The sequence below is a fragment of the Trachurus trachurus genome (assembly GCF_905171665.1).
Source record: "Trachurus trachurus genome assembly, chromosome: 22".
Classification (NCBI taxonomy): Eukaryota; Metazoa; Chordata; class Actinopteri; order Carangiformes; family Carangidae; genus Trachurus; species Trachurus trachurus.
The window spans coordinates 29491405-29516015 of NC_139907.1; the positions used below are offsets into that span (position 1 = coordinate 29491405).

At 43.3% G+C, this 24611-nt stretch overlaps 1 protein-coding gene across 2 annotated transcripts in view; it reads left to right on the forward strand.

Annotated features, from left to right (window-relative positions):
- rin3 (Ras and Rab interactor 3) overlaps positions 1–23834 on the forward strand; it is a 36426-nt gene extending 12592 nt beyond the window's left edge. The window contains exons 5-14 of one of the 2 annotated variants that reach the window (XM_083998293.1): positions 727–818; positions 3104–4112; positions 12621–12801; positions 14949–15120; positions 16411–16532; positions 16666–16852; positions 18730–18861; positions 19038–19204; positions 19317–19431; positions 23511–23834. In XM_083998293.1, the coding sequence (XP_083854419.1) occupies positions 727–818; positions 3104–4112; positions 12621–12801; positions 14949–15120; positions 16411–16532; positions 16666–16852; positions 18730–18861; positions 19038–19204; positions 19317–19431; positions 23511–23791 (2458 nt within the window). In that variant the 3' untranslated portion in view covers positions 23792–23834. The remainder of the gene's footprint in view (positions 1–726; positions 819–3103; positions 4113–12620; positions 12802–14948; positions 15121–16410; positions 16533–16665; positions 16853–18729; positions 18862–19037; positions 19205–19316; positions 19432–23510) is intronic. The other variant, XM_083998294.1, reaches the window with a different exon arrangement.
- The last annotated feature ends 777 nt before the right edge of the window (positions 23835–24611 follow it).

Consider the following 24611-nt stretch of genomic DNA (forward strand, 5'->3'; position numbering starts at 1 on the left):
TTAACAGAGGAGACACTCACACCTCATATCCTGAGAATACGCCTGAGCTTTAAAGGGATAGTTCAACATTTTGGAAAATGCACCTATTGCCATAATCCCTATAGTCATAGCAGTAGGTTCATTACCTTTAATTATCGATGCATGTTGTTTTGAGATCCGCTGGGCAGAGACGTGAGCTGAACAGTACAGGTCCCCTGTCCCTCGTAATGAACCTACTGCTGTGACTATAAGGATTATGGCAATAGGCGAATTTGCCAAAATGTTGAACAGGTGTGATCAGCAGCTACAGGAGGAGCTTGTCTCAAGTCATTGCTCCCAAAGGCTTCACTTACACCACCAACGCTTTTATCTTTTATGTGAACACACCAAATATTTTAACCAACTGTGTGTCATCAGCCAAAAGCACGTTGTGTTTGACTTTCCCTCTGGTTAAGATCATATCACCTTCCACAAGTAATTAACACAGCACCAGCTTATGATGAAGGCTCCTGCCACTATAAATACACCTGTGCACATAATCACTTCAGTTATGATTCAGATACATTCAACATTCATCAAAGTGCATAGACACACAACGCGCCTACACATGCACACAAAACAAAAAGGACATTATATAACGCACATTTGCATAAACACACATGCAGCAACGTTAGCAGAAAGACTGTAGTGGGTTGTTATACCAAAACTCTCCGCTTGCACTAAATGCTTCCTAATCGAATCCATCAGGGACATCCTGACCACCCCACTGAGGTTACCCCGAGCCATTACCACGGCAACTACGAGAGAGGAGCTGGAAGTCCTTTCTGCCATGGGTGCAGGTAGATAAATCTACATCATTAGTCAAATGAAATTGTGTCTTTGCTGCAGCAAAGAACCGGATATAGCAGTGATATGAGATGAGAGAGCCTGCATCATTAACACTATTTTATACCAACAGAGATGCTTCCTGGATAAATGGATATGCATAGATGCAGGGCTCCAGACTAACTTCTTTTACTAGGAGCACAGTGGCCCCTAACTTAAAGGGATAGTTCAACATTTTGGCAAATTGGCCCATTGCCGTAATCCCTATAGTCATAGCAGTAGGTTCGTTAACTTTAATTGTTGGTGCAAGATATGGATTTGGATTTAGAACAGCCGAGCAGAGCCGCGAGCTGCTCAGAGCTACGCTACGGAGGCTCATGGGATTTCTTGGTTTCCCTCATCAAACTCATCAAACAACTCCAAAACGCTCTGGTGGACAAGTTGTGACCTGCACATTCACCACGATATGAGATAATAACAGAACGTTACCAGACAGAGTTGTTTCTGAGGTAAATACAGAGACTGCTTGCCGAAAAACTGCCCTGACAGGAACAAGCATCTGGGGTTTTGCATGAATTTCCCTCTGAAACAACTCTGTCTGGTAACATTCTGTTATTATCTCATATCGTGGTGAATGTGCAGGTCATAACTTGTCCACCAGAGCGTTTTGGAGTTGTTGGATTGTGTATTTGCTGAGTTTGATGAAGAAAGCCTCCGTAGCGTGGCTCTGAGCAGCTCGCGGCTCTGCTCCGCCGTTCTAAAAACAGCTTGCACCGACAATTAAAGGTAACGAACCTACTGCTATGACTATAGGGACTATGGCAATGGGCCAATTTGCCAAAATGTTGAACTATCCCTTTAAAATGTTAGGAGCGCATACAGAGAGTATAGGGGCACAAACTGTCTTCCAAAGCAAATATTCACATTTACATTTCATTCATGATCCTCGTACACCTTGGCTTGCCACCTGTAATGACAGATTTCAGATTCTTTGAGTGTTAAAAACAAACAGCTGGTACTGGTTGCACATGTGCAAGCAGATGAAAAATGTACTTGCACTGTCTCAAATTGTAGGGGCAAAACGCCCTGCCCCCATTCAGGGGCAGTCTGGAGCCCTGAGATGCGTGAATTGAAACATACAAACACAGAATGAAAATGAAAAATATAAAGAAAAGAGACAAGTATGAACAACCTGACCCACTGTATGTATAAAGTATTAGACATTGTAAAAGAATCAATTTGTTATTTGTATTATACACATAACATCTTAGGTTGTTGCTGATAGTTTAAAGGACAATTCCAGGCAAATTCAACTCGGGGGTGTATGTTCCTAACATTTTAGGTCTAAAAGAAGGAATCTGAAGGTTTTCAGTTTAATTGCTCCTGTTTTGCGGTAATTGTGTCTGTCCCCGCATCGCCACGGCAGCAATGAATGGGAGCGAATGCAAGTTCCGCTGCTTAGGCTGTTTACAGCCCTCAAAGCTGCAATGTTTTTCCACAGACAGCGTCAGATGGCGACTCAAACATGCACCCAGAAGTTTATTTACTTCAAGCAAGCCGACATGTTTGTAAAACTAGATCTAATTCAAAGTCTCCCGGAGTCTCGCGCGAGACCCAAGTTGCCGTGCTCGGTGTGTTCAGGTACAGTCGGAGCTACCGTTTGTGTCATAAACACAGGAATATCAACTCTTGACTTGCTTCAGGTAAAAAAAACTTCTCAGCGCATGTTTGAGTCGCCACCTGATGCTGTCTGTGGAAAAAATGTACACTTGAAGCAAGTCAAGAGTTGATATTCCTGTGTTTATGACACAAACGGTAGCTCCGACTGCACCTGAATACAACTTATTGCAACTCGGGTCTCACGCGAGACTCTGGGAGACTTTGAATTAGATCTAGTTTTACAAACATGTCGGCTTACTTGAAGTAAATAAACTTCTGGGTGCATGTTTGAGGAGCCATCTGACGCTGTCTGTGGAAAAAAAAATGCGACTTTGAGGCAAGCAGCGGAACTTGCATCCGCTCCCATTCATCGCTGCCGTGGCAATGCGGTGACAGACACAACTACTGCAAAACAGGAGCAATTAAACTGAAAATCTTCAGATTCCTTCTTTTAGACCTAAAATGTTAGGAAAATACAACCCCCGAGTTGAATTTGCCCAGAATTGTCCTTTAACACCTTTCTCATATTTCTGTGTTATATTTGAAATAATAGGAGAGTGTAAGCTACAGGCCCAAGGGGGGGGGCTGACCTGACTGAGCCTGGGCAGGAAATCTAAACTCTGGTCTTCGTGTTTTGCAGATTTCTGGACATCTGATGTCAACCAGCAGGCAAAGAACCAGGACCAGAACCAGGCCAGTGTGTATTTGTACGTGAACCCAGTCACTGTAGAGCAGAGTCCCAACAACGACCTGAACCACTGCTCTGTCCCCAAACCTGATGTCATCACCAGTCAGAACAGCGCCCCCTCCCTGCAGAACGGAGAAGCCTGTCAGAAGGTCACCCCAGAGGACAAAGGTCACACCAAGACCACCACCAACCAGGAAATTAAATACAAACGCCCCCCACCCCGACCCCCCAGCCTGGGCACAGGCTCAGGGATGGGCCTCCTCTTTTCCTCCCCCCCCTCGTCTCAAACTTCATCTACTACAACTCCAGCAGCTGCAAGAAAAGAGGAAGGAAAGGGAGGAGGAGGGGAGAGAGAAGAGAGGAAGTCAGTGTCAACATCACCTTCTCCTCTGAGGCCTCCTGCCCCGCCGCAGAGCCGAGCAGCTCCCCGTCTGCCTCCCGCTCCTCTCTGCCGCACCTCTTCACGGAAGAGCGCTGAGCGAGGGGTGGGAGACGGGACGGAGAGAGAGATGGGACAAAATTCTGCAAAGAAAACTGGGGGAGGAGACAGAGGTGAGGAGAAAACAGGACAAAAATCAGGTCTGTTGGGTGAGGGGAGTGAACAAGAGAGCAGCAGCCAAGCTCAAGAAGAGGAGAATAAAACAGACAGAGAGAAGAGAGAGAAAGACAATGAGAAGGAGGGAAAAGAGTGTCCATCAGCAGTGAAGAGACCGTCCCGTCCAGTCCCTCCACCGAGGAGGAAACCTACTTCCTCAGACCTGCCTGTCGGCCCCAAACAGGCTGCAGCAGGATTAGCCAATCAGAGTGCAGGGGCGAAAGGCCCCACGCCAGCGCGGAGGCCCGATGTGTCACTGTACTCACCACAGGGGGGCACTGTGCTGACAACTGACCCCGACTCCGGCTCTACCAGCAGCACAGAGGAAGAAGCAGAGCCAACCCAGGAGCAGGAACAAAACCACAGGTAGGTCTGGGGGGCAAGGGGGTAGATTGCAAGGGGGTGGATCCGACTACACGCAGGCGTAGCTCACAGTCGGCCATATGAGGACGGGCAAATTGCTCTGACTCTGGCTGCAGTTACAGTGCAGTAGATAGGTGATCCAGTCATCTTTTCGATTCATAACTCTGTGAAAAATAAATCAGTATGTAGCTATTAGGCCACTTTAACTATTTGCATAATCTCACTATAATGTTACTTTTACAAAAAAAAATACATTATTAAAATTATCCGTGATCCTAAATATTCTGCATCATAACTGCATAAACGTTCATAAAAAATCAAACCGTTTTGAAATCGGACAAAAACTGAGCAAGTTATGGTCATTATAGCAGAACATGCACCATAGGCTTACAGTAATGCTCTGAGGGAGAGAGTTGCCCGTCCCATGATGGCCGCCGTACTGGCTATGCCGTGTCATTGGGCAGCAGCGGTGGGTGAGTCATCTAGTCTTCTTATATATATATCTATGGTAGATCGGACTACACGCAGGCGTAGCTCACAGTCGGCCATATTTGAACGGGCAACTCTGGCTGCAGTTACAGTGCAGTAGATAGGTGATCCACTCATCTTCACTAAAAAAACGATTCATGACTCTGTGAAAAATAAATCAGTATGTAGCTATTACTTTAACTATTTGCATAATGTCACTATAATGTTACTTTTATAAAAAAAAACGACATGATTAAAATTATCCGTGATTTTAAGTATGCTGCATCATAACTGCATAGACGTTCATAAAAAATCAAACCGTTTTGAAATCGGACAAAAACTGAGCAAGTTGTGGTCATTATAGCAGAACATGCAGCAGAGGCTTAATGCTCTGAGGGAGAGAGTTGCCCGTCCCAAGATGGCCGCCGTACTGGCTACGCTTTGTCATTGGGCAGCAGCGGTGGGTGAGTCATCTAGTCTTCTTATATATATCTATGGGTCTGGGCACAGATACTGTGGGCCTGTCCCAATATGCACACTCGATCACACTTACACACTTGGGCACTTGGCGTGCGCGTTCATGTTCTTAGTGTCAGTGCTCAGTGTGTCCCGTTTCTCCAACGACTGAAAGTGCAGCGCGCTTGATTTGCACTTTACCCACACTTAAGGTAAGACCGCATCCGAGCGGTATTTGGCCAAGTATAAATCCCACAATGCACCACGGTGAAGTCCGCTGTCACCGGCAGCCACAAGCCCGTTTAGGAAATGCGATTGAATTAATCCCAATAAAATTAAATTAACTTTCTATCTCATAATTATGACTTTTAATGTCATATTTTATATTCATCATGCACTGTTCATGTTTTTATTTTTTCGTTTTTCTTGTTTGTTTTATTTACTTCCGGAGTTGGGCTTGCATGTTTATGATCTGAATCTTGCGCATAGAGACACTTTAGGAGCAGATGAGACTGTGATCCAGCAGCACTGTTTATTAAAATTGTTGCTGTGCTGTGTGTGTGAGTGTGTGCGCAATGGCACAGGCTGCACTTGTCAAGTGTGTCCCGATTGCTTTTAAACATCTCCCCACGCTCTTGGCCACTTAATCCATGCTTGCACACTATATGTAAATATACGTTCCGCTGGCAAAACGTCACCAAAGTGTGTGCGTAACCAAGCGCACTGAGCCAAGTGTTTATATAAGAAGACTAACCGACACTGCTGCCCAATGACATAACGTCACTACACGGCCGCCATCTTGCGTCAGTCCGCTCACTCACCTCCCTCTGGTGCATGTTCTACTAAAACAACCAGAACATGTTCAGTTGTTGACTGATTTTCAAATGGCTTAGTATGTTATGAAGGTCAGAAATGCAGTTATGATATTCCATACTTAAAATTACAAATCATTTTAATAATGTACTTTTCCATGAAAGTAACACTATAGTGACATTATGCAAATAGTTAAAGTAATAACTATATACGGTCAAAATGTCACAGAGTTATGAGTAGTTTTTCAGTAGTTTTTTCAGCCAGAGCCAGAAGGAGAGGACCAGCACACGGTCTGCTCCTAGTCCGATCCACCGCCTTGGGTCTGGGTTTTCTGCTGTGGAGAGGAAAAGTGTGAATAATAATTAACTGTTCTCTGAACCACCTTAACCATGGCAAACAGTCACTTGGACACAAGTTAAAACTGACTACTAAATTTAGGTGGTCAAAGGTCAAGATTAGTGGGACCTCACAAACTCTGGATAAACAGGAATGTGAACTGGTTAGAAAGCTGCATTGCACTCAGCAGGTGTTCACTCCTAAAATCCTTAATGCTGCCTTTCACTACGTGGTACCAGCTCAACTCCACTTGAATCAACTCAACTCCACTTTGGTACCAGCCAGGTACTTTACTGGAGTTCATTTTCCATTACGCTTTTAGAGTAGTTGGTCGCAAAACTCCCGCGACATCATCACAACATCAACGCAACACATGGACACACCAACAACAGAAACATCTGGAGCTCCTCAATCGACCACAGCTTGGTTTTTGAGGCTGCCATTTTCTGAAATGTACCTTTAGTACCTCTTTCCCTGTTTTGGAACCTCAGCCGAGGTGGTTCCAGAGAAGTAGTAGCAGGTCCCAGATTCCAGGTGCTTTGAGTGGAGCTGGTAGGCATGTAGTGGAAACGCAGCATTAGATAACTAAGCAACATCCACATGTTAGCCAACTACTCATGCAGAGTAGCTGGTGAGTATAATGAGGTCTTGTTTTTATAAATCATGTGACTGTGATGCACATGCAGTACATTTACAAAACCACTTGTGGTTATACTGAGAGAACATCTGGTACTTAAGAGGTAAGCCACTGCGTTAACTGAAGCATCAGCTTTCCTGCCTCTGCTTGACACAGCAGAAATATGTTTATTATTGTCAGGACAAGACTTCAAGCCTTAGATTCCTAGACAAGCAAATATCATGAGGCTGAGGCTGGTGGAAAAGCAAGAACATGAAGTCATTTGGATTTTGTGATAAACTACTCGGTAGATTTTGATATATGTCTTGTGGTATTAAGCTTAAGTCTCAAAATCTGGCTCCCTCACTATATTGTAGCATTTTGTATCTTTAAAAGAGTTAAACGCTGTATTACTCTCCAACAGTAACACTGTCAGACGTGTGGGAGATAATTTTGAAAAGAGATCCATCACTGATGCAGCCAAACCAAAATTATAGCCTTTTGTATTGCACACATTATTCTTCCAAAATTAAACATGACACCCAAATAATTAATAATGCAGTTTGACCTGCAAATGTGGATTCTGTTAACTAGAGACAGACAGACACAAAAAGGCTTTATGCTAATTCTGCATACACAGTTAGAGTTACGTAATATTATAATAATGATCACATCCTAATACTATCCTAATACATTAGGGCCGTGATAAAGACTGAGATATTGCAAGACAACTGACTGTGCATCTAATGCATGCATTGACACATCAACAGGAATTCTATTCAAATGAACTGGTGTGTGTCTCTGTCTTTTTTAACACATGTAAAAAAAAAAAAACATTTAAAAAAAAAAACATGAATTCTTCACTTATCAAAGATATAAAACTGCAATATTGAAATAAATGAGGACATTTTTACAATTTAAATATTTGCACAGGAAAGGACACTTCCCTCTCATACAAGGTCAGCTTAATGGAAGTCTTACAAATGTTACATCCACATTTTTATTCAAACAGTGAAGTATGTGGCAACATAATCAGGCCAAGAGCTTCAGTTAATGAATGAAGGAATGAGGAAAGAATGTGATCTGAGTGACTGTGACTGTGTCATGATTGTTAGTGTGAGCTGGGCAGGACTCACACACTCTGCCAAGGCCAAACAGTCCTACACACATCTGCTTTCCTGCTGCCCTTCAAAGAGAGGTAGTAACAGTAACATAGGTGATTTATTCATGAGTTAACACAATAAGCCATAAGATCGAGAGACATGATTCCCAGATATTTTTGATGAAAAGGGAATTGAACAGATTCCTCACCAGTCTGTGCCTCTTCCCTCCAGCAAGTTTGGTGCAAATCAGTTCAGTACTTTCTGCATAATCCCTGTTAGTAAACAAAAGAACCAACAAACACAGAAGAAAGCACCCCCTCCTTGGCAGAGGTGGAAACAAAAGAAATCCAAAGAGCAGCAGATGTGCTGACAGAAGAGCTCTGTAGGAGATAACCACTGTTTACAGGTGTAGTAGAGAACCCCACACTGAGTCTGAGTATTGTTGTAGACCACATTCATACCCTCACAACCACAATTTACCATCCTCTCAGGCCCACTTCCTGCAGCGCAATACAAAAGTCTGACTTTAGCTCTTGACAGTTCAGTAAACTTAGTGGGCCGGGAGTCAACAGTGTGACATAGTCATGGTTACGTGCCAATGATAGCTGAGGTGGTTTGACAGCAGAAGGAGGAACTATAGTTAGTGTTGTTCCAGTTAAGGTGCATGTATATAGAAGCATATGACCCTAGATACTATAGTCTAATACTAATACATTGTCTAGGCCAGGGGTTCTTAACCTTTTTGACCTCGAGGCCCAATTTTTATAGTACAAAGTGGCCCGGGGCCCATTAAATACGTATATATATATATACGTGTGTGTGTGTGTGTGTGTGTGTGTGCAAATTAACTATTTAATACTTTTTTATTGCAAATGGCATTCTTTTCCTTTCTTCAAATACATAAATAAATCTAAACAAGTTCTTACCAAAATCACTTTTCATATTTGAAGACCACATAAAATGAAGAAAAATTCGTCTGGATTTTCTTTTTTCTTTTTCAAAAATCAAAAATTGCACTTGAATAAAAATCACAACCAAAAACAAGAATAGACCCTGTCCTCTGTTAAGAAAAGATGCACTCAAATATAAAACCACACACAACCAAAACAATAAATAAAATGGCTTATCAAGTCTCAACAAAACTGCACTTCAATAGATATTGACCGTGTCATCACAGTAGATGAGGTGAGTAGTGACTGAGGCTGTGTATGTCGCTCTAAGACGGGTGTGGTGGGGGGGTCAGCGGCGTGGAGCGGGTCTCTGTAGCGGGGACAGCTCCGTGACACCGCCGCTGAGTGCTGTAGGGACGGGGGCGGGGGGCTCACGGCAGCACCGCTGCTCGGTGAAAACAGCAGTGATGACGTGCTTTCACGTCCGAGTCTCCAAACCAGAAGCGTTGTAACAGTAACAGCACCGGGAAAGTCGCTAGATTTGTCGCTATTCGCCTTTGACTATAAAGTCTTTAAGAGGGTTTGGAAAGTCGTTAAGTTGGCAACACTGACGTTACCTTGCGTTGCTCCTCACAGACTCACATGCTGCACTGTGTGTGTGGTAGCGGCCCCGCCTCCCCCCACAGAGACAAAGATCCTGGATGACTGACAAGAGGCTTCACTCCCTTCATTTCATTCCGCTATGGAACAAACGCGCCCAGGTGCTGAGACCGAGTCACAGAGTGATGCCTCTTGTCATTCAGCCTGTTTGGAGGCCAGAGACGCGGGCCGGACTTTGGACATGATCTACGCAGTTCCGCGGCCCTCGCGGCCCACAGGTGCAAAACTGAAAGTTTTTCGCGGCCCTCTGGGGGGTGCTCGCGGCCCAGGTGTGGGCCGCGGCCCTATGGTTAAGAATCACTGGTCTAGGCAATGCCTAGCCTTGCCTTTATTTGATAGAGCAGTAGAGATAGGAAAGGGGGAGGCAGAGAGAGGGGAATGACATGCAGGAAAGGGCTGCCCAACGCAGGATTTGTACCAGGGCCGCCTGCGGTGAGTGGAGGCTGCCTTAACCACTGCACCACAGCATCATAACAACATCCTCTGTCCTTAGAACCTCACATCCACGGAGGAAAAACTCCAGGAGAAAGCTCAGGGTGAGAGATAGGGGTGGGCCGATTGATTTAAAATATCGATAGTATCGATACTAACGTTGGTATTGGGTATTGATTGATACTTGTGTGATGAGATCGATTCTTAAGCTTCAGTTTCTCTTCTGTACAACTCCAGGCATTTACAGAGTGACCGACTGGCTGTACAACACCGCTCTTTTCTCACTTCACTAATGCTCAATGAGAGGGGTGGTTTATGCCGATCGTTATTCCGAACGACGTCCATGTAAACACTTATTCCGATCGTTACGTCCTTTCCCACTAGCGCGACACGGCTGTACACGGTTCTACTCAGTTCTTATTTATTTAGCCTATTAATTTTTGCTTTTACACACTCTAGTGTGACGTCCGACAGGAATCAAACATGCTAAGTTTAAAAACACCCTGGCAGCAGCGCACACTGATCTACTGAGACTTGTTTTCTGTCACCTGAGTAAACGAGGTGGACGAGTGAGTTTGGAGCTGATGAGAGGAGAGAAAAAAGAGAGCAAGTAGTAGCCTACCGACCCGATATTGCCATGTATCTCGCTTTCAGAGTAATCCCGCTTCTTTCCCCGCTCTCTGTCCGTTGTCTTCACCGTCTTCCACTGACGTAACTCCCCAAATTTCCAGAGCGCACATGGCTAATTAATATGCACGTGCTGTTTTGCATTGACCATATGGTTGTGTTTGGGTGTATAGAGGGCGGGATATGGCGTGTTCACATCCGCACTTTTCATGGGTCCGGTGTGATTTATCAATGGCAGGAACAGTAGTACACGTTGCTGAGTCTGCTTAATAACAATGTACAATAGGAGTACAGCAACAGCTCTTAAAATCTGGCGCAGGTCCATTTTGAGTAGGATACTGAATGGGATAAATTGAGCCACTTCCGCGTTTATTGGTTTGTTTACAGTAGTACAGGAAGTAGGGATGCACATGATTAACCGTTTAACCGTTAACCGATAGCAAGAACTTTGACTGATTAATACTATCGGTTATTTATTTATTTTATTAGATCCTTATGTCGTCAACTCATGGGGGCGTGTCGACACGTGCAGAGTTCACGTGCCTTCAGTCATATTTCGCAGCAAAAAGTTACACAGGAGGACTGACAGTATGTGCAGCAGCCCCCATGAAGGAAGATCAGACAATAAATGTAACCTACACGGACATAGATGTGCATCACCTGTAACAACGGCGCTGGAAAAAAAAAAAAAAAAAAAAAGAGGACGAGGACGAGGACGTCGCTGCTCTCCAGCCTGTTCACCTGCAGCTCTCCTGCAGCTCCACAGAGGAGCTGTCAGAGGAGCTCTGCTGCTCCTTCAGCCTGGTGTTTGGCTGCACTTTGTATAAAAATACAGTTCTACATTGGACGATCTAACCTCCAGAGCGCGATCAGCTGAGACAGAGCGCACTGATCAGCTGTCGCGGCGCACGTGTGTATTTAACGGCAAGAAAAAAATTAAAAAAATGAAAATTGAAACCATTTTTTTTTTTTTGCCGTGCGCCGCAAGATTCTTAATCTTATCGGTTAACGGTTAATAATCGGTTAACGAGCGTCGGTTATCGGTCAGAAAAAAAATTCAAAATGTGCATCCCTAACAGGAAGTACAACTCTTCTTCTGCTGTTGTTTTAGGGTAATTAGACAGCTCTGCGCATGTCAAAATGCTGTTATTCTGAATAAAGCTTGGTGCATGTGTACGCACGTCATGATCGGATTATTCGGATTTTCCGATCCCTCAAATTTTTAATCTGATCAAGAAATTTTGCGCATGTAAACACAGCTAATGATGTCAGGTGGAAGAAGGCTGTCCTAGAGACTTGTTTCATGTGTGAGGTAAAGCTTGTGTCCTGGTCAAAAGTGAGCCAGTGGAGGAGAGCGGGTTGACCTTCAGACTGTGTCAGGTGGAGAGGCTTGCCAGAGACATGCTATAAAACACTCACCCAATTGTACTGTACCCAGGGAACCCCAGGCACTTACTTTCACTGTACTGAAATCAACCCCTTTTGGCGATCAGTTCTATCTCTGTTGTCCTCTGTTATCGGTAAAACTCTTCCTTTTACACCGACTTTGATTTTGTTAAATGACGACTCTGACTGTCATCTTTCAGTTTCCAACCGCCGCATTCTCCTGGCTGGCATCACTGCAGCTAAAAGAATGGTAGCCATCAGATGGAAGCAACACGATATACTAAACATCCCACAATGGCTCACATCGGTTGTGGATATCTTGGAGATTTCAGTTGCAACAATACATGGTGCCAAACAGATGAATGTAGCGGTATTGCAAAAGGGAAGAGAAATGATCAAAACACTTTTGGTTCCACAGTCAAGATAACATTATCATGGAGAATTGAGGATATGCACATGTACATGATTACCCTTACCTCTACCCTCAAAGCTTTCCCTTGCTGTTCTTTCTTTGTTTGTTTTTGTTTTGTTTATTCGTTTGTTGGTTTTTATCTTTATTTTGTGTCCCTGTCGTGTTCTGTATGATTGGTTGTTGGTTGTTGTTTTGCTGTGTGTATGTTTAATAATGATTTGTATGCACTGTTTGGTGGCTTTTGCACCAAAGCAAATGAAGTAATAAATAAAAAAAGTTGATCACAAAAAAACACTGTGTGATTCTCCTCAGTCGCCCCGCAGAGAGCCGTAACCCAAAGGCAGCGGTGAAGAGAACCCCCACAACTGTGATCCTGGATCTGGCCCGCCACCGCCTGTCCACCGTCATCACCGGCCTCATCAGCCACGACCGCCGCCTCACACAGCGCCTCGTAGAGCTGGCCAGGGACCCTCACAGCTACTTTGGTAACCTGGTGAGTGCAACGAGGGAGAAAGATCCTTGTTATTATTTGGGTTGTGAGTTAAACGTTCATCTGCTGTATTTGAGTTTCAACAGCATCGACCAAAAATATGTACTTTATACTGTGGTATACAAAAAACCGAATCACAGGAGCGCTGCTGGTGTCCCTGCAACCACCGGTGCTCTTGCAAAGGGAAAATGATCAAAAAGAAAAAAGTACAGGAACTCAGGTGGGTTGGAAAAGTTAAAAACCCTTTATTGTAATGGGTGAGATTAAAAAACACCAACGCGTGTCGGCTTGCGCCTTCCTCAAGAAACACATCCCAGCAATTATAGTGAAATCCCATTCAGCTGTGACTCTATGCAGTGCTCCTCCAGGCCTGCAGGGGGTCCCAGCAGGAGCAGGCAAGAAACAGCAACAGGGTCCTGAAAAAGAATTTTTGAAAAAAAAATCTACTTCTGGAACAACCAGAAAATGAAAATATGGTTAAAACGGACACTTTTAGGGATGTGTTTAGCAATGAAATGTATTCTTTCTGCAGTTTCATAAATTGTAACACTATGTTTTGTACCGACTTGAATGTATCGGTGGCTGTTTCTATATAGAGAATGTGAAGTTACGTCACGCCGCTTTGCATTGTGGGACGTTGGGCGCCATCTTTGGAGGATCGCGGATGTAAACACTTGCTCGTCTCCCTAAAAAAAGTCCCCCAAAGTCCTGAATCCAGTCCCTTAACGGCAAAACGTAGGGATCGGCACGGTTAATAAGTTGTAGTGTTTCTGTGTACGTTTGTTTCTCGTTAAATTTGAGTTTATCACAATACGTTCCTCCTTCGTTTTCCTTCCCCTTCTCCATCTCTTTTTTTTTTGTCCGTCTTCCTCATCTCTTTTACTTTCTCTTTTTCTTCTTGCTCGTTTTCCTCCGTTTTCCCCACTCTGTTTACGTTTGCGTTCCTCCAAAGATGGCGCCAACGTCCCGCAATGCAAAGCGGCGTGACGTCAGCTTCACATTCTCTATAGGCCTGACTAAAAGAAGACTGAGGGACAAAGAGGCGGAGCATAGATATGCTATTAGAACAAAGAATTTGAATTATCCCATGGCCAAACATTATATGGAAGCCCAGCACACAGATGATTCATCTCTACTACGAGTGTCAGGTATTGAGGTTATTAATGTGGATGCAAGGGGTGGGGACAAAGCAAGGCCGTAACCATGGAGTCAATATTGGGGGGGACCAAATCTCTCTCTTTCTATATACCGTACTTTCCGGACTATAAGCCGCTCCTTTCTTCCCGCCCCGGTGTCCCAGCTCTCGTCTCTGCACCGCGACACAAACGCGCTCCGTAACCCGTAATCTTTTGTTTATGATGGTTAAGACTACACAAACACACGCGCCGTAACATTGTATATGTTATGTAACATTATCCACCGCTCCATTTATTGATGTTTCACCGGCTTCGTTGTAAACAAATGCACATGGAGGAGAGGAGCGTGACCAAAACAGACTGTCATAGTTCCCTACTGTCTTTCTGTGGAAATATCTCATGTTACAACATGAAAACCTGACGCTTATATTCAAGTGCTGCCTATATATGTATTTTCTTTTAAATTTAGCTGGTGCAGCTTATATACAGGTGCTCTATAGTCCAGAAAGTACGGTAAATTTGCTAACACATGGGATACTTTTTTATTTTCTAATTTTTATTTTTTAATCAGCTAGCTATATGTTGGGGAGGACATTTTGAGCATATATGAATATTGGGGGGGATGTGGCCCCCCCAATGTATATGAAATTACGGCCTTGGGACAAAGTCAAACGCCTCAAACAGAGAGAGGCCTACTGGATTCATGCCCTGAAGGCCACCAGCTTTCCTGGCCTCAATGTCGACTTTGACCTCTTATCCTTTTTGTGATAAATATATTTTTGTAATGATTAGACATTTTCATTTGGTTTTTGATATTATGTTTATATCATTACTCACACATTTGCATTGTTTTCTTGTTCTATGTCTTTATATTTAGTTGGATTATTATTTTTAATGCCAGTTTTCTGGGAAGTTTTGTCTGCACATTGAGTTGGTTTATTATTTCATCTATCTCGTCTCCATACTGGAATCCATGACCTATATGTGAGATTGCCTTTCCTGTGGTATATTCAGGTGAAAGAGCACCGTGCCTTCACCTTGGAGACCATGTCGCGCCACGCCACCTCCACTGAGCTGCTACAGGAGATCAGACAGATGATGACTCAGCTCAAGAGTTACCTCCTGCAGAGCACAGAGCTGCAGGCCATGCTGGAGGTACAGCATCAGTACGCACAGGACAAACTAGGTAACTCATGCTCTACTGCACATGTATATGGGGAATGTGTTTATACTGTATTCATTGCTTGTGGAGCGTTTTCTGTGGATGTAAAACTTTGTCAAATCTGATCAAATTATCTCAGACTTAGATTTAAGACAGAGATAGTAGAGGTGTGAAATTTGTAGTATGTAGACATTTGTCAAATAGAGCACTCTAATGAAAACATAAGTTTAAGTTTAATTTATTTATATAGCACCTTTAAAAGCAAAGAGCATTTGCACCAAAGTGCTTCACAGTCAACAGGTCACAGCATAAAACAACATCAATGCAACACAACAACATGATACACTTCAAATAATCAAAGGAAGAGATACAAATTATTACTATTACTATTATAACATAGTGTCTGTGTTGTATTATGGGATTTGCAGGAGCATTTTCAGAGCTCGACACAAACAACGTACTAAAAGTCTGGTTGTCTTGGGCTCTGCTGCCTTAATTTTAGTCTGTTCATGAGAATGCAGTTACCATGCCAACCAGTAGAGGTCCCTATAAAGCTCCCACATTAACACTGTACTTTATCTAAAGTGTTGATCCATAAGAAGATATATTTGTTTATACCGCATCTCTTCTGATTGGCTGAGTGGTTTCTGGGTGAACCAGTAAAATATATAACAGACTTCATATACACACTCAAACCATGCACAGTTGAATATTGGGACGATGGGGGCGGGGGCTTGGGGCGGTGATTATTTCCTTGTGACATCATAAAGGTACTGAAGTCCTCATGACAGTTCTCTGTGGAAGGAGCACTTAAAATCTGCCACAGTGATAATATAGAACATAGACCTGCTGATGAATCCAAAATCCTCACAGAGTAGAGTACACACCCTTCAAAACTATAAGAACCTGTAGAAATGAATGTGGTTTTCACTTACATTAATAGGATATTATATATTAATCTCCAAAACTAACAAGAATAACATCTGTTTCCATGTCTCATTTTTACATAAGAAATGCACTAATTCATAATTCATGCATTCTTCTCAATACCTGTACAATCTAGTAGGATCCAATTATTGATTATCCCTGAATGCAGTATGTACAATAAGGTTTAGTCCTTGTGTCAGAGAGGTCATTCAACATAGTTTAGTTGTGGGATTGTTTTAAATTCATCGTCCAATTTGCAGGACAGAAAATCAGAACCCTCTTTTACACTTCCTGTGTGTGTGTGTGTGTGTGTGTGTGTGTGTGTGTGTGTGTGTGTGTGTGTGTGTGTGTGTGTGTGTGTGTGTGTGTGTGTGTGTGTGTGTGCAGAGAGCATAGTGGAAGCTGCTCTGTGTAAGAGTGTGCTGAAGCCGCTGAGGGAGCCAATTTACCAGTGTCTGGAGAAACTGCACAACAACGACAGCAGCCTGAAGCAGCTGACACAGAACCAGGTAACAGCACCAACACTCGTGCAGTGGTAATAATCAGAGTGCAGCAGCCCAAGAATGATCGCTACCATTCCATTATTTTGAAGTCGGCCGGCAGTGGCAGCTGTGACGTTGACGGGCTGTGTGCTGTTGTCAGTCTGTTGTCCTAGGCAGCACCACCACGGCTCTGGGAGTGACCACGTCTGTCCCCGAGGCCTCGGCCATGGAGAAGATCAGCATCAAACTGAACAACCTCCACATGGAGTACTCTCCTCAGAAAAAGATTGAGCTGCTGCTGAAGGCCTGCAAGATCATCTATGACTCCATGGCCATCAGTTCTCCAGGTCAGAGCCGCTAACAGTCCTTTAGAGGGATATTTCAACATTTTGGTAAATGTGCCTATTGCCATAATCCCTATAGGTTCATTACCTTTAATTGTCCGTGCAAGCTGTTTTTAGATCAGCGGGGCAGAGACGTGAGCTGATCAGCTAACGCAATGCATGCGCATGGTATTTCCACGTTGCCCTCATCAAACTAAATACACAATCCAACAACTCTAAAACACTCTGGTGGACAAGTTGTGACCTGCACATTCACCACACTAGCAGCCGTAATACAGAGTTTTATAAATATTTAAAGTAGGGGATCCCTGCTTCATCTCTCCATCAGTTTGGGGGTCCTTTGCCTGAAAAATGTTGAAGACCCGTGTTTTAGAGGTAAATTCATGTGCGTTGCCTTCAGGGACAGTTTTTCAGCAAGCAGTCTCATTTACCTTGAAAACAACTCTGTCTGGTAACGTTGTGTTATTATCTCACAGCGTGGTGAATGTGCAGGTCACAACTTGTCCACCAGAGCGTTTTAGAGTTGTTGGATTGTGTATTTGATGAGTTTGATGAGGGAAAGGCGAAAATACTACAGAGCGCACGTCTCTGCTCGGCCGTTCTAAAAACAGCTTGCACCGACATTTAAAGGTAACAAACCTTCTCCTAAGACTATATGGATTATAGCAATAGGCTAATGTGTGGCCAAAATGTTGAAATATCCCTTTAACCTCTGACCTCTAATGCTGCTCTAATGTCACTTGTGTTTGTTTGTCTGTGAATCACTAAAGTTAAAGAAGAGGTGAACATTCTCACCAGTAGATCATGTGTTGGTTGCTTTGTTTTTAGCATCATAACAAGCATGAACATTAGAGTCAATCTCTCACACTACATAATTAAATACTTAATGGACCTTACAGTGTAACACATTTGATTGACAGAGGAGGTCCCAGATCCAATCGGTGAGGTGCCAGCGAGGTGCCGGATCTTGTTCTGGCAGGATCCGGCACAAATTAAGCACTGAAAATAAGTAATGAAAGTACAGTATGTATGTTTCATGCTCGGTATCGGCCGATAATCAAGGCTGCAATATTGTTATCGTATCGGAAGTGAAAAAGTGGTAACGGGACAGCCCTAGTTGAAATTATCATTTATTTGTTTTCTAGTGCAGAGGTCTTCAACAGGGGGTCTGTGACCCCGAGGGGGTCCGCAGAAGTACTGCAAGGGGGTCATGAACTTTTTGGTTGATTATACTTGTATATTTTTTTGTTTCCACATTTATATAAAAAATAAAAATCTCAATTTAAATAGATTGTATGCATGATTATCATGCAATTAACAGACAGTTGATATAACACAGTGTGCTTATAAAAGACTGAATGAATGGCCACCCTACTCACTGTACCTTTAAAATAATTGAATACATGAATATATGACTATACCTGTGAATTATTTGAATAGCATTATAGAATTAAGGGGATACTAGGCTCAGTTGAATATAATACAAAATTGTATGAATATACAGTATTTAGCAGGGGTCCCTGCTTCATCTCTCCAGTAGTTTGGGGGTTCTTGGCCTGAAAAACGTTGAAGACCCCTGTTCTAGTGCTTTCCTTCATAGTTGTCATCTGTGAGGAAAAGGCTGTTTTTATTCTGATCACCATCAACACATACACACACACAAAGCACAGCTAGTGCAACAACAGCATGAGGTCAATGTTAACGAGGCTGGGGGAGTTCAAATCAAAATGTTGGACTCTGGAATGTCAGAATGTTTATTTATTTGTGTGTGTGTGTGTGTGTGTGTGTGTGTGTGTGTGTGTGTGTGTGTGTGTGTGTGTGTGTGTGTGTGTGTGTGTGTGTGTGTGTGTGTGTGTGTGTGTGTGTGTGTGTGTGTTTAGGGCGGTCCCATGGTGCTGATGACTTCCTGCCTGTAATGATGTACGTCCTGGCTAGATCCAATCTGCTTGCCTTGCAGCTAGATGTTGAGTATATGATGGAGTTGATGGATCCATCACTAACAATAGGAGAAGGTAAAGACACACATGCATAGCTACATACGCTCTCAACACCTAGCAACCTAAACCTGAATCATCATTTCCTAGCTGATACTGAAGCAGTTTTGAGACATGTCAGTGTACATCACAGTGTAAACTGACTGAAACCTGAGTGTGTTTATGACATGACTGATGCACATGGTTGTGTGTAGGCTCCTATTACCTGACCACCACCTACGGGGCTCTGGAGCACATTAAGACCTTCGACCAGCAGAGGTCAGCCACGAGGCAGCTCAGCAGAGAGGTCCAGGACTCCATCCACCGCTGGGAGCGACGACGCACACTCAACCAGGAGCGCACGGCCCAAGGATCTGTGCGGGTACACACACACGCACACACTCAATACATAGAGAGACAAGACAGAGTGACAGTGACTGTGACGCTCACACATACTGTGTGTGTCTGTGTGTATGTGTGTTTGTGCTGTGTAGGACTTTCTGACAGTGTGTTGCCCTGAGGTTGGAGCTAACCCAAAAACTCTGGGTGTCCTCCCCACCACCACAGTGGAGCAGCTGGCAGAGCAGTGTGCTTCACGCTTCGAACAAGGTCAGTGTCTGGATGACATCACGTACCCGGGCTGTCAATCTTCCCCCCAAATTAGATTCGAATTCTAATGCTTCTCATGTTAAATATTCAAATTATATTTGATTTTTTAATGTTTTTTTGTTTTGTTTTTAACTCATTAAAGAATAATTACCATTTTTTACAATTTGGACCTCATTTCTAGCATGAAATACAATCATTTACTCACCCAGATAACTTTGGTGTCATTACAAGTCGTTCCGACGAAATTAGATCCAGCCGAGAGCCGTGTATATCCATATAATGCGAGTCCATAGGGCACGCAATGCAGCCTCTAAATAACACATTATCCGCCGCAAAACTCGTTCATTTCACCAATATTTAGTTCTGATAGGCTAGTGCTATTCCCCTCTGAGTCCGGGGTTAGCTGTTATCAACATCAGGGGTCTGTAGGTTGACCTACTGACCTCTGACCTGGATGATGTCATCTCCGACCGCGGTGCGGCTTGTTGCTACCGCTAATGCTACGTTTCGTTTCTGCGTGTTTCCGACATGTCAGAACAAAATGAGCAGCTGGATGAAGTTCAGCTTCCACAGGCTTCCTCTCCTCAACCTGGACTTAAAGCAGAAGTAAGCGGAATATTTGTGTTAATATAAGTCTTAAATAGTTCTATCTTCCGACAGCAATCACTTATATAGAGTGTTTGGTCCGAAACACGGGTCTGTCAGTCACTCTGCTCTGCTGTAAGCCGAGGAGAAAACTTCTTGTATACTTCCTTGTATCCAAAAGCTTTATCCAATGAGGAGAGAGAACGGCATGAAGGGCTTTGTGTCTAGCCAAGGGATGCCCGTGAATGTGGTGACGTAGGGACGAGGACCAATAGATCCATGACGAGGGCGGGGGCTGCTAACTCCATCGGCTGACAAGAAGATGGCCAAAACGACCGGATCGCTTACTTCTGCTTTAATAAAGCTCTGGCTAGTTGAGATAAAAATGGACCCGAATGCTGAAGTGGAATGATTATTATCAGAATGAGCCGGGCAGCGGTTGGAGATGACATCATCCAGGTCAGAGGTCAGTAGGTCAACCTACAGACCCCGGATGTTGATAACAGGTCAGCCCGGACTCAGAGGGGAATAGTACTAGCATAAGCATATCATAACAAAACATTGGTGAAATTAACAGGTTTTGCAGCAGATAATGTGTTATTTAGGGGCTCCATTCTGCTGCCCTGTAGACTCCATTATACGGATATACGCGGCTCTTGGCTGGAGCTCATTTCATCAGAACGACTTGTAATGACACCAAAGTTATCTGGGTGAGTAAATTATAGTATTTTATGCTAGAAATAAGGTCCAGATTGTAAAAAACGGTAATTATCCTTTAATACATATACCAGCTTATTATTGCGACCCGCATCCACTAAAGGGCACTCCAACCAAATTTGTTATATAACATTTGCAACACACTTAAGTTTTACCAACTCAATATAAAACTTCAAGAAGGGCAGAGAAATACTAGAAATTGTATTTCCTGAAGGAAATACGTGTGAATGCTGAAAGCAGCTGAACGCCATTGCTGAATTAGCAATTAGAATTAGTGGTGCAACGGGTCACAGTTGATCCATGATCGGTAGGGCTGGGAAGCTATGCTTTTTGATTCTTCTACGATTTTTTGTATGCCGATTCCATTTAAATTGCGATTCTACGATATTGCCAATTTTCTCGATTTTTAGTCTGCATTTTCAGCACCAGTGAAACAGTTGAATGATTACGACTAGTCTACTGACTATTCCAGGAACCATATTTCCCCAAATCACCAGTTTTTAAAATGTATTCAGCAGCAATACTCTCTTTTCAAAAGCCTGGACTGCATAAGATTATAGAAAAAACAGGCTTCTGAAAAATGAGATATACTGTATATAGACTGAGGTAAACTGCTACATTTTAACATTTATCTGCACACAAATACTGTAGGAGCCTATAAATTAACATACTCCATTATAAAGTGAACTTAAACCCTTTTCAAAACCTGGACTCTCTGTATGTAAAAAAGGCGAACAAAAAATTGATTTTGATTTAAAAATCGCAAAAAAAATCACAATACTTGAGTGAATCGATTTTTTCTCCCACCCCTAATGATCAGTACACAGGTGGTCCGTGGATCAATTGATCGATAAAAAGAAAAAAAACTTTTAAAAAACGTTTAAAAAAAAACTCTGCTCGTACATTTGAAGCTGCAGCTCTCCGTCGTGCATGACAACAAAATTGTTTGTTTTATCAACATGTTTACTACCCCGAATGTCACAGTGCACAACATTAATTTGCATCATTGCGGAAGGCACACGTTCAAACATCAGTTTCTACCTTCAGATGTTCTCATTTTTAAAATAATGTGAATTCTGTTTGAATAGTGAAGTTCATTCGAGTTTTATTGAGTTCCACACTCTATACAAAAAGTAAATTGACTTGACAAATGACTCTCCAGTGTAAAGGATCTTACAGCTACAATTACTGCAGATTTAAAAGTAGTTTAATTGGCACAGATCCGTCAGAGAGGCTCAAGACACAGATCTCAGATCACAGATACATGACACGAGCTCTAGAGCCACAGACAATAAAGATCAGTTTTCACAGGCACAGCAGCACTTGAGATGACAAGTGAACTGATCCTGCCAACATTGAATTGATATGAATGAAAAACAATTAAAGTACTGTTAGCAAATAAAAAAACAGACTTAAATCTATTTAACTAGATAAAAATACAATTGGGGTATTAAGAGACAGGTTCACACCAACAACAACTTTATCATTTTGGAAAATACTTTGCACTTCTGCAATACTGCACTTCTTCACTGTCCTTGTGAAAGAGGCTTAGAAGAGTGACGGCTCCGAAGTGTAAAGACGAAAAGCAGAAGACCAACGTATTCTGTCTCATTCACAAATTGAACTATTTCCTGACAAAGAACAGTGATTGGCTGCAGCCTCTCCAGTTAGAACTGTAGTAGTAGAGTAGTTCCGAAACACAGTGCAAAAATAAAATAAATGTAATTGGTGTATTTTAGAGGTGATGGTGGTTATATTTCTTAATCTTGGAAAGAACCAGGCTAGCCATTCCCCCTGCTTTCACTCTTTATGCTAAGCTAGGCTGACCACAGCCTGACTCCAGCTCAGTAATGAACACATACACACAACATCACCATCGACCTGTTTGTCAAACTGACCAGAAACAAAAAGGTCCCGTCAGATCAGAGTTTCTGCTGGGTGTGGTTTATTCTTTGTACAGGGTGCTGTTTCTGTGGCACCACTATAGCTGTGGTTTTTTCGCAAAATAAAAGCGACATTTCTGAAACTTCGAAAAGTGCTATTACTATTTGCGGATGTTTCCATTGAAAGGTGTTTTACGAATGAGCCGTAATCTAGTCTCGCCATATCCCATAATTCTCGCCCTGCGAGACTTCACTTTGAGGAAGATGGACGTAAGCGTCTTGCGTTCCTATGGTGACAGCACAGCGATCTCAGCTACTACAGCTGTTGCTGTTATTATTTTTAACAACAGTGCTTGATTGTTGAAAGGCAAAGCCCGTGTGGCGCTCTCAGCGGCCACAAATAAGAGACACCAGCGTTGATGAGGTTTATGTGACTAAAGGGGACATGTCGGCGCAGGAGGGAGTGGGAGTGTGGATGCGAGCCAATCTCCTTCAACCATGCACGGAAAAGGGGAATGATAGAAAACGTTTTTCTAATTTGTTGAGAAACAATGCCCAGGTCAGCAATGCATGACAAGAAACATGTGGTTAATTTGTCCCCTCAAGTTACATAAACTAACACAGTGTGGACACACACAACTCCGGTGACGTGTAGAAAAGCGAAAAAAGTGTTTCCATTACACTTTTGCGAAACACGTTTGTATCGATACGTCTCAAAAACCACCTCATGAGAGCGTAAAACATTTTAGCAATATTTGAGAGTTTTTTCTAAATGTAGGTGTTTCCATTACCAGTTTTTCATTTCGATATTTAGGTTTTGCGCATTTCAAGGGGTAATGGAAACACACCTTATGACAGTGTAATCAGTGTCACACCTCCTTGCTTCTCCTATAGACTCCTACACTCTCAGTGTGTATGCGGATGGTGTTCAGCGGGCCCCGGCGTCTACAGAGCTGGCCCTCAGTGTTAAGAACAGCTGCCAGCCTGGAGCCTACTGTTTCGTCTATCACCCCATCGACCACCCCATCAACCCCCCCGGCCGCAGCTGCCCCAGTGACCCGCCCCCACCTCCACCTCCACCTCCACCTCCACCTGCAGAGAGCTTCCTCCCAGCTGACCCTGCAGCTGCGGACGCTGTGGAGCCAGAGGAAGAGGAGAGTTTAATCAGCCTGTAACCGCTTCCGCATCACAGTGGCAGCTGCTCTATCACTATGGCAACGACATTTAGGAAAGTGTTTTAATCTCAGGTCCCACCTGAAATATTAAAGGGATTGTTCAACATTTTGGCAAATTGGCCCATTGCCATAATCGCTATAGTCATAGCAGTAGGTTCGTTACCTTTAATTGTCGGTGCATGCTATTTTTAGAACGGCGGAGCAAAGCCGTGAGCTGCTCAGAGCTACGCTACGGAGGCTCCTGGGATTTCTTGGTTTCCCTCATCAAACTCATCAAATACACAATCCAACAACTCCACAACACTCTGGTGGACAAGTTGTGACCTGCACATTCACCACGCTATGAGATAATAACGGAACGTGACGTAACGGAGCCGTTTTCGAGGTAAATACAGAGTCTGCTTGTTGAAAAACTGTCCCTGAACACAACGCGCATCAGCGGTTTTGCATCTATTTACCTCTAAAACAACTCTGTCTCATAATGTTCCGTTATTATCTCATAGTGTGGTGAATGTGCAGCTCACAACTTGTCCACGACAGCGTTTTGGAGTTGTTGGATTGTGTATTTGATGAGTTTGATGAGGGAAACCAAGAAATTCCTTTAGCCTCCATAGCGTAGCTCTGAGCAGCTCACTATTCTAAAAATAGCTTACACCGACAATTAAAGGTAACGAACCTACTGCTATGACTACAGGGATTATGGCAATGGGCCAATTAGCCAAAATGTTGAACTATCCCTTTAATCAAATTCAGACATCAGTGATACAAGACTGGTGCATGCACAGTATCCAACAGGACTGAATGTGATGACACGTGTGGT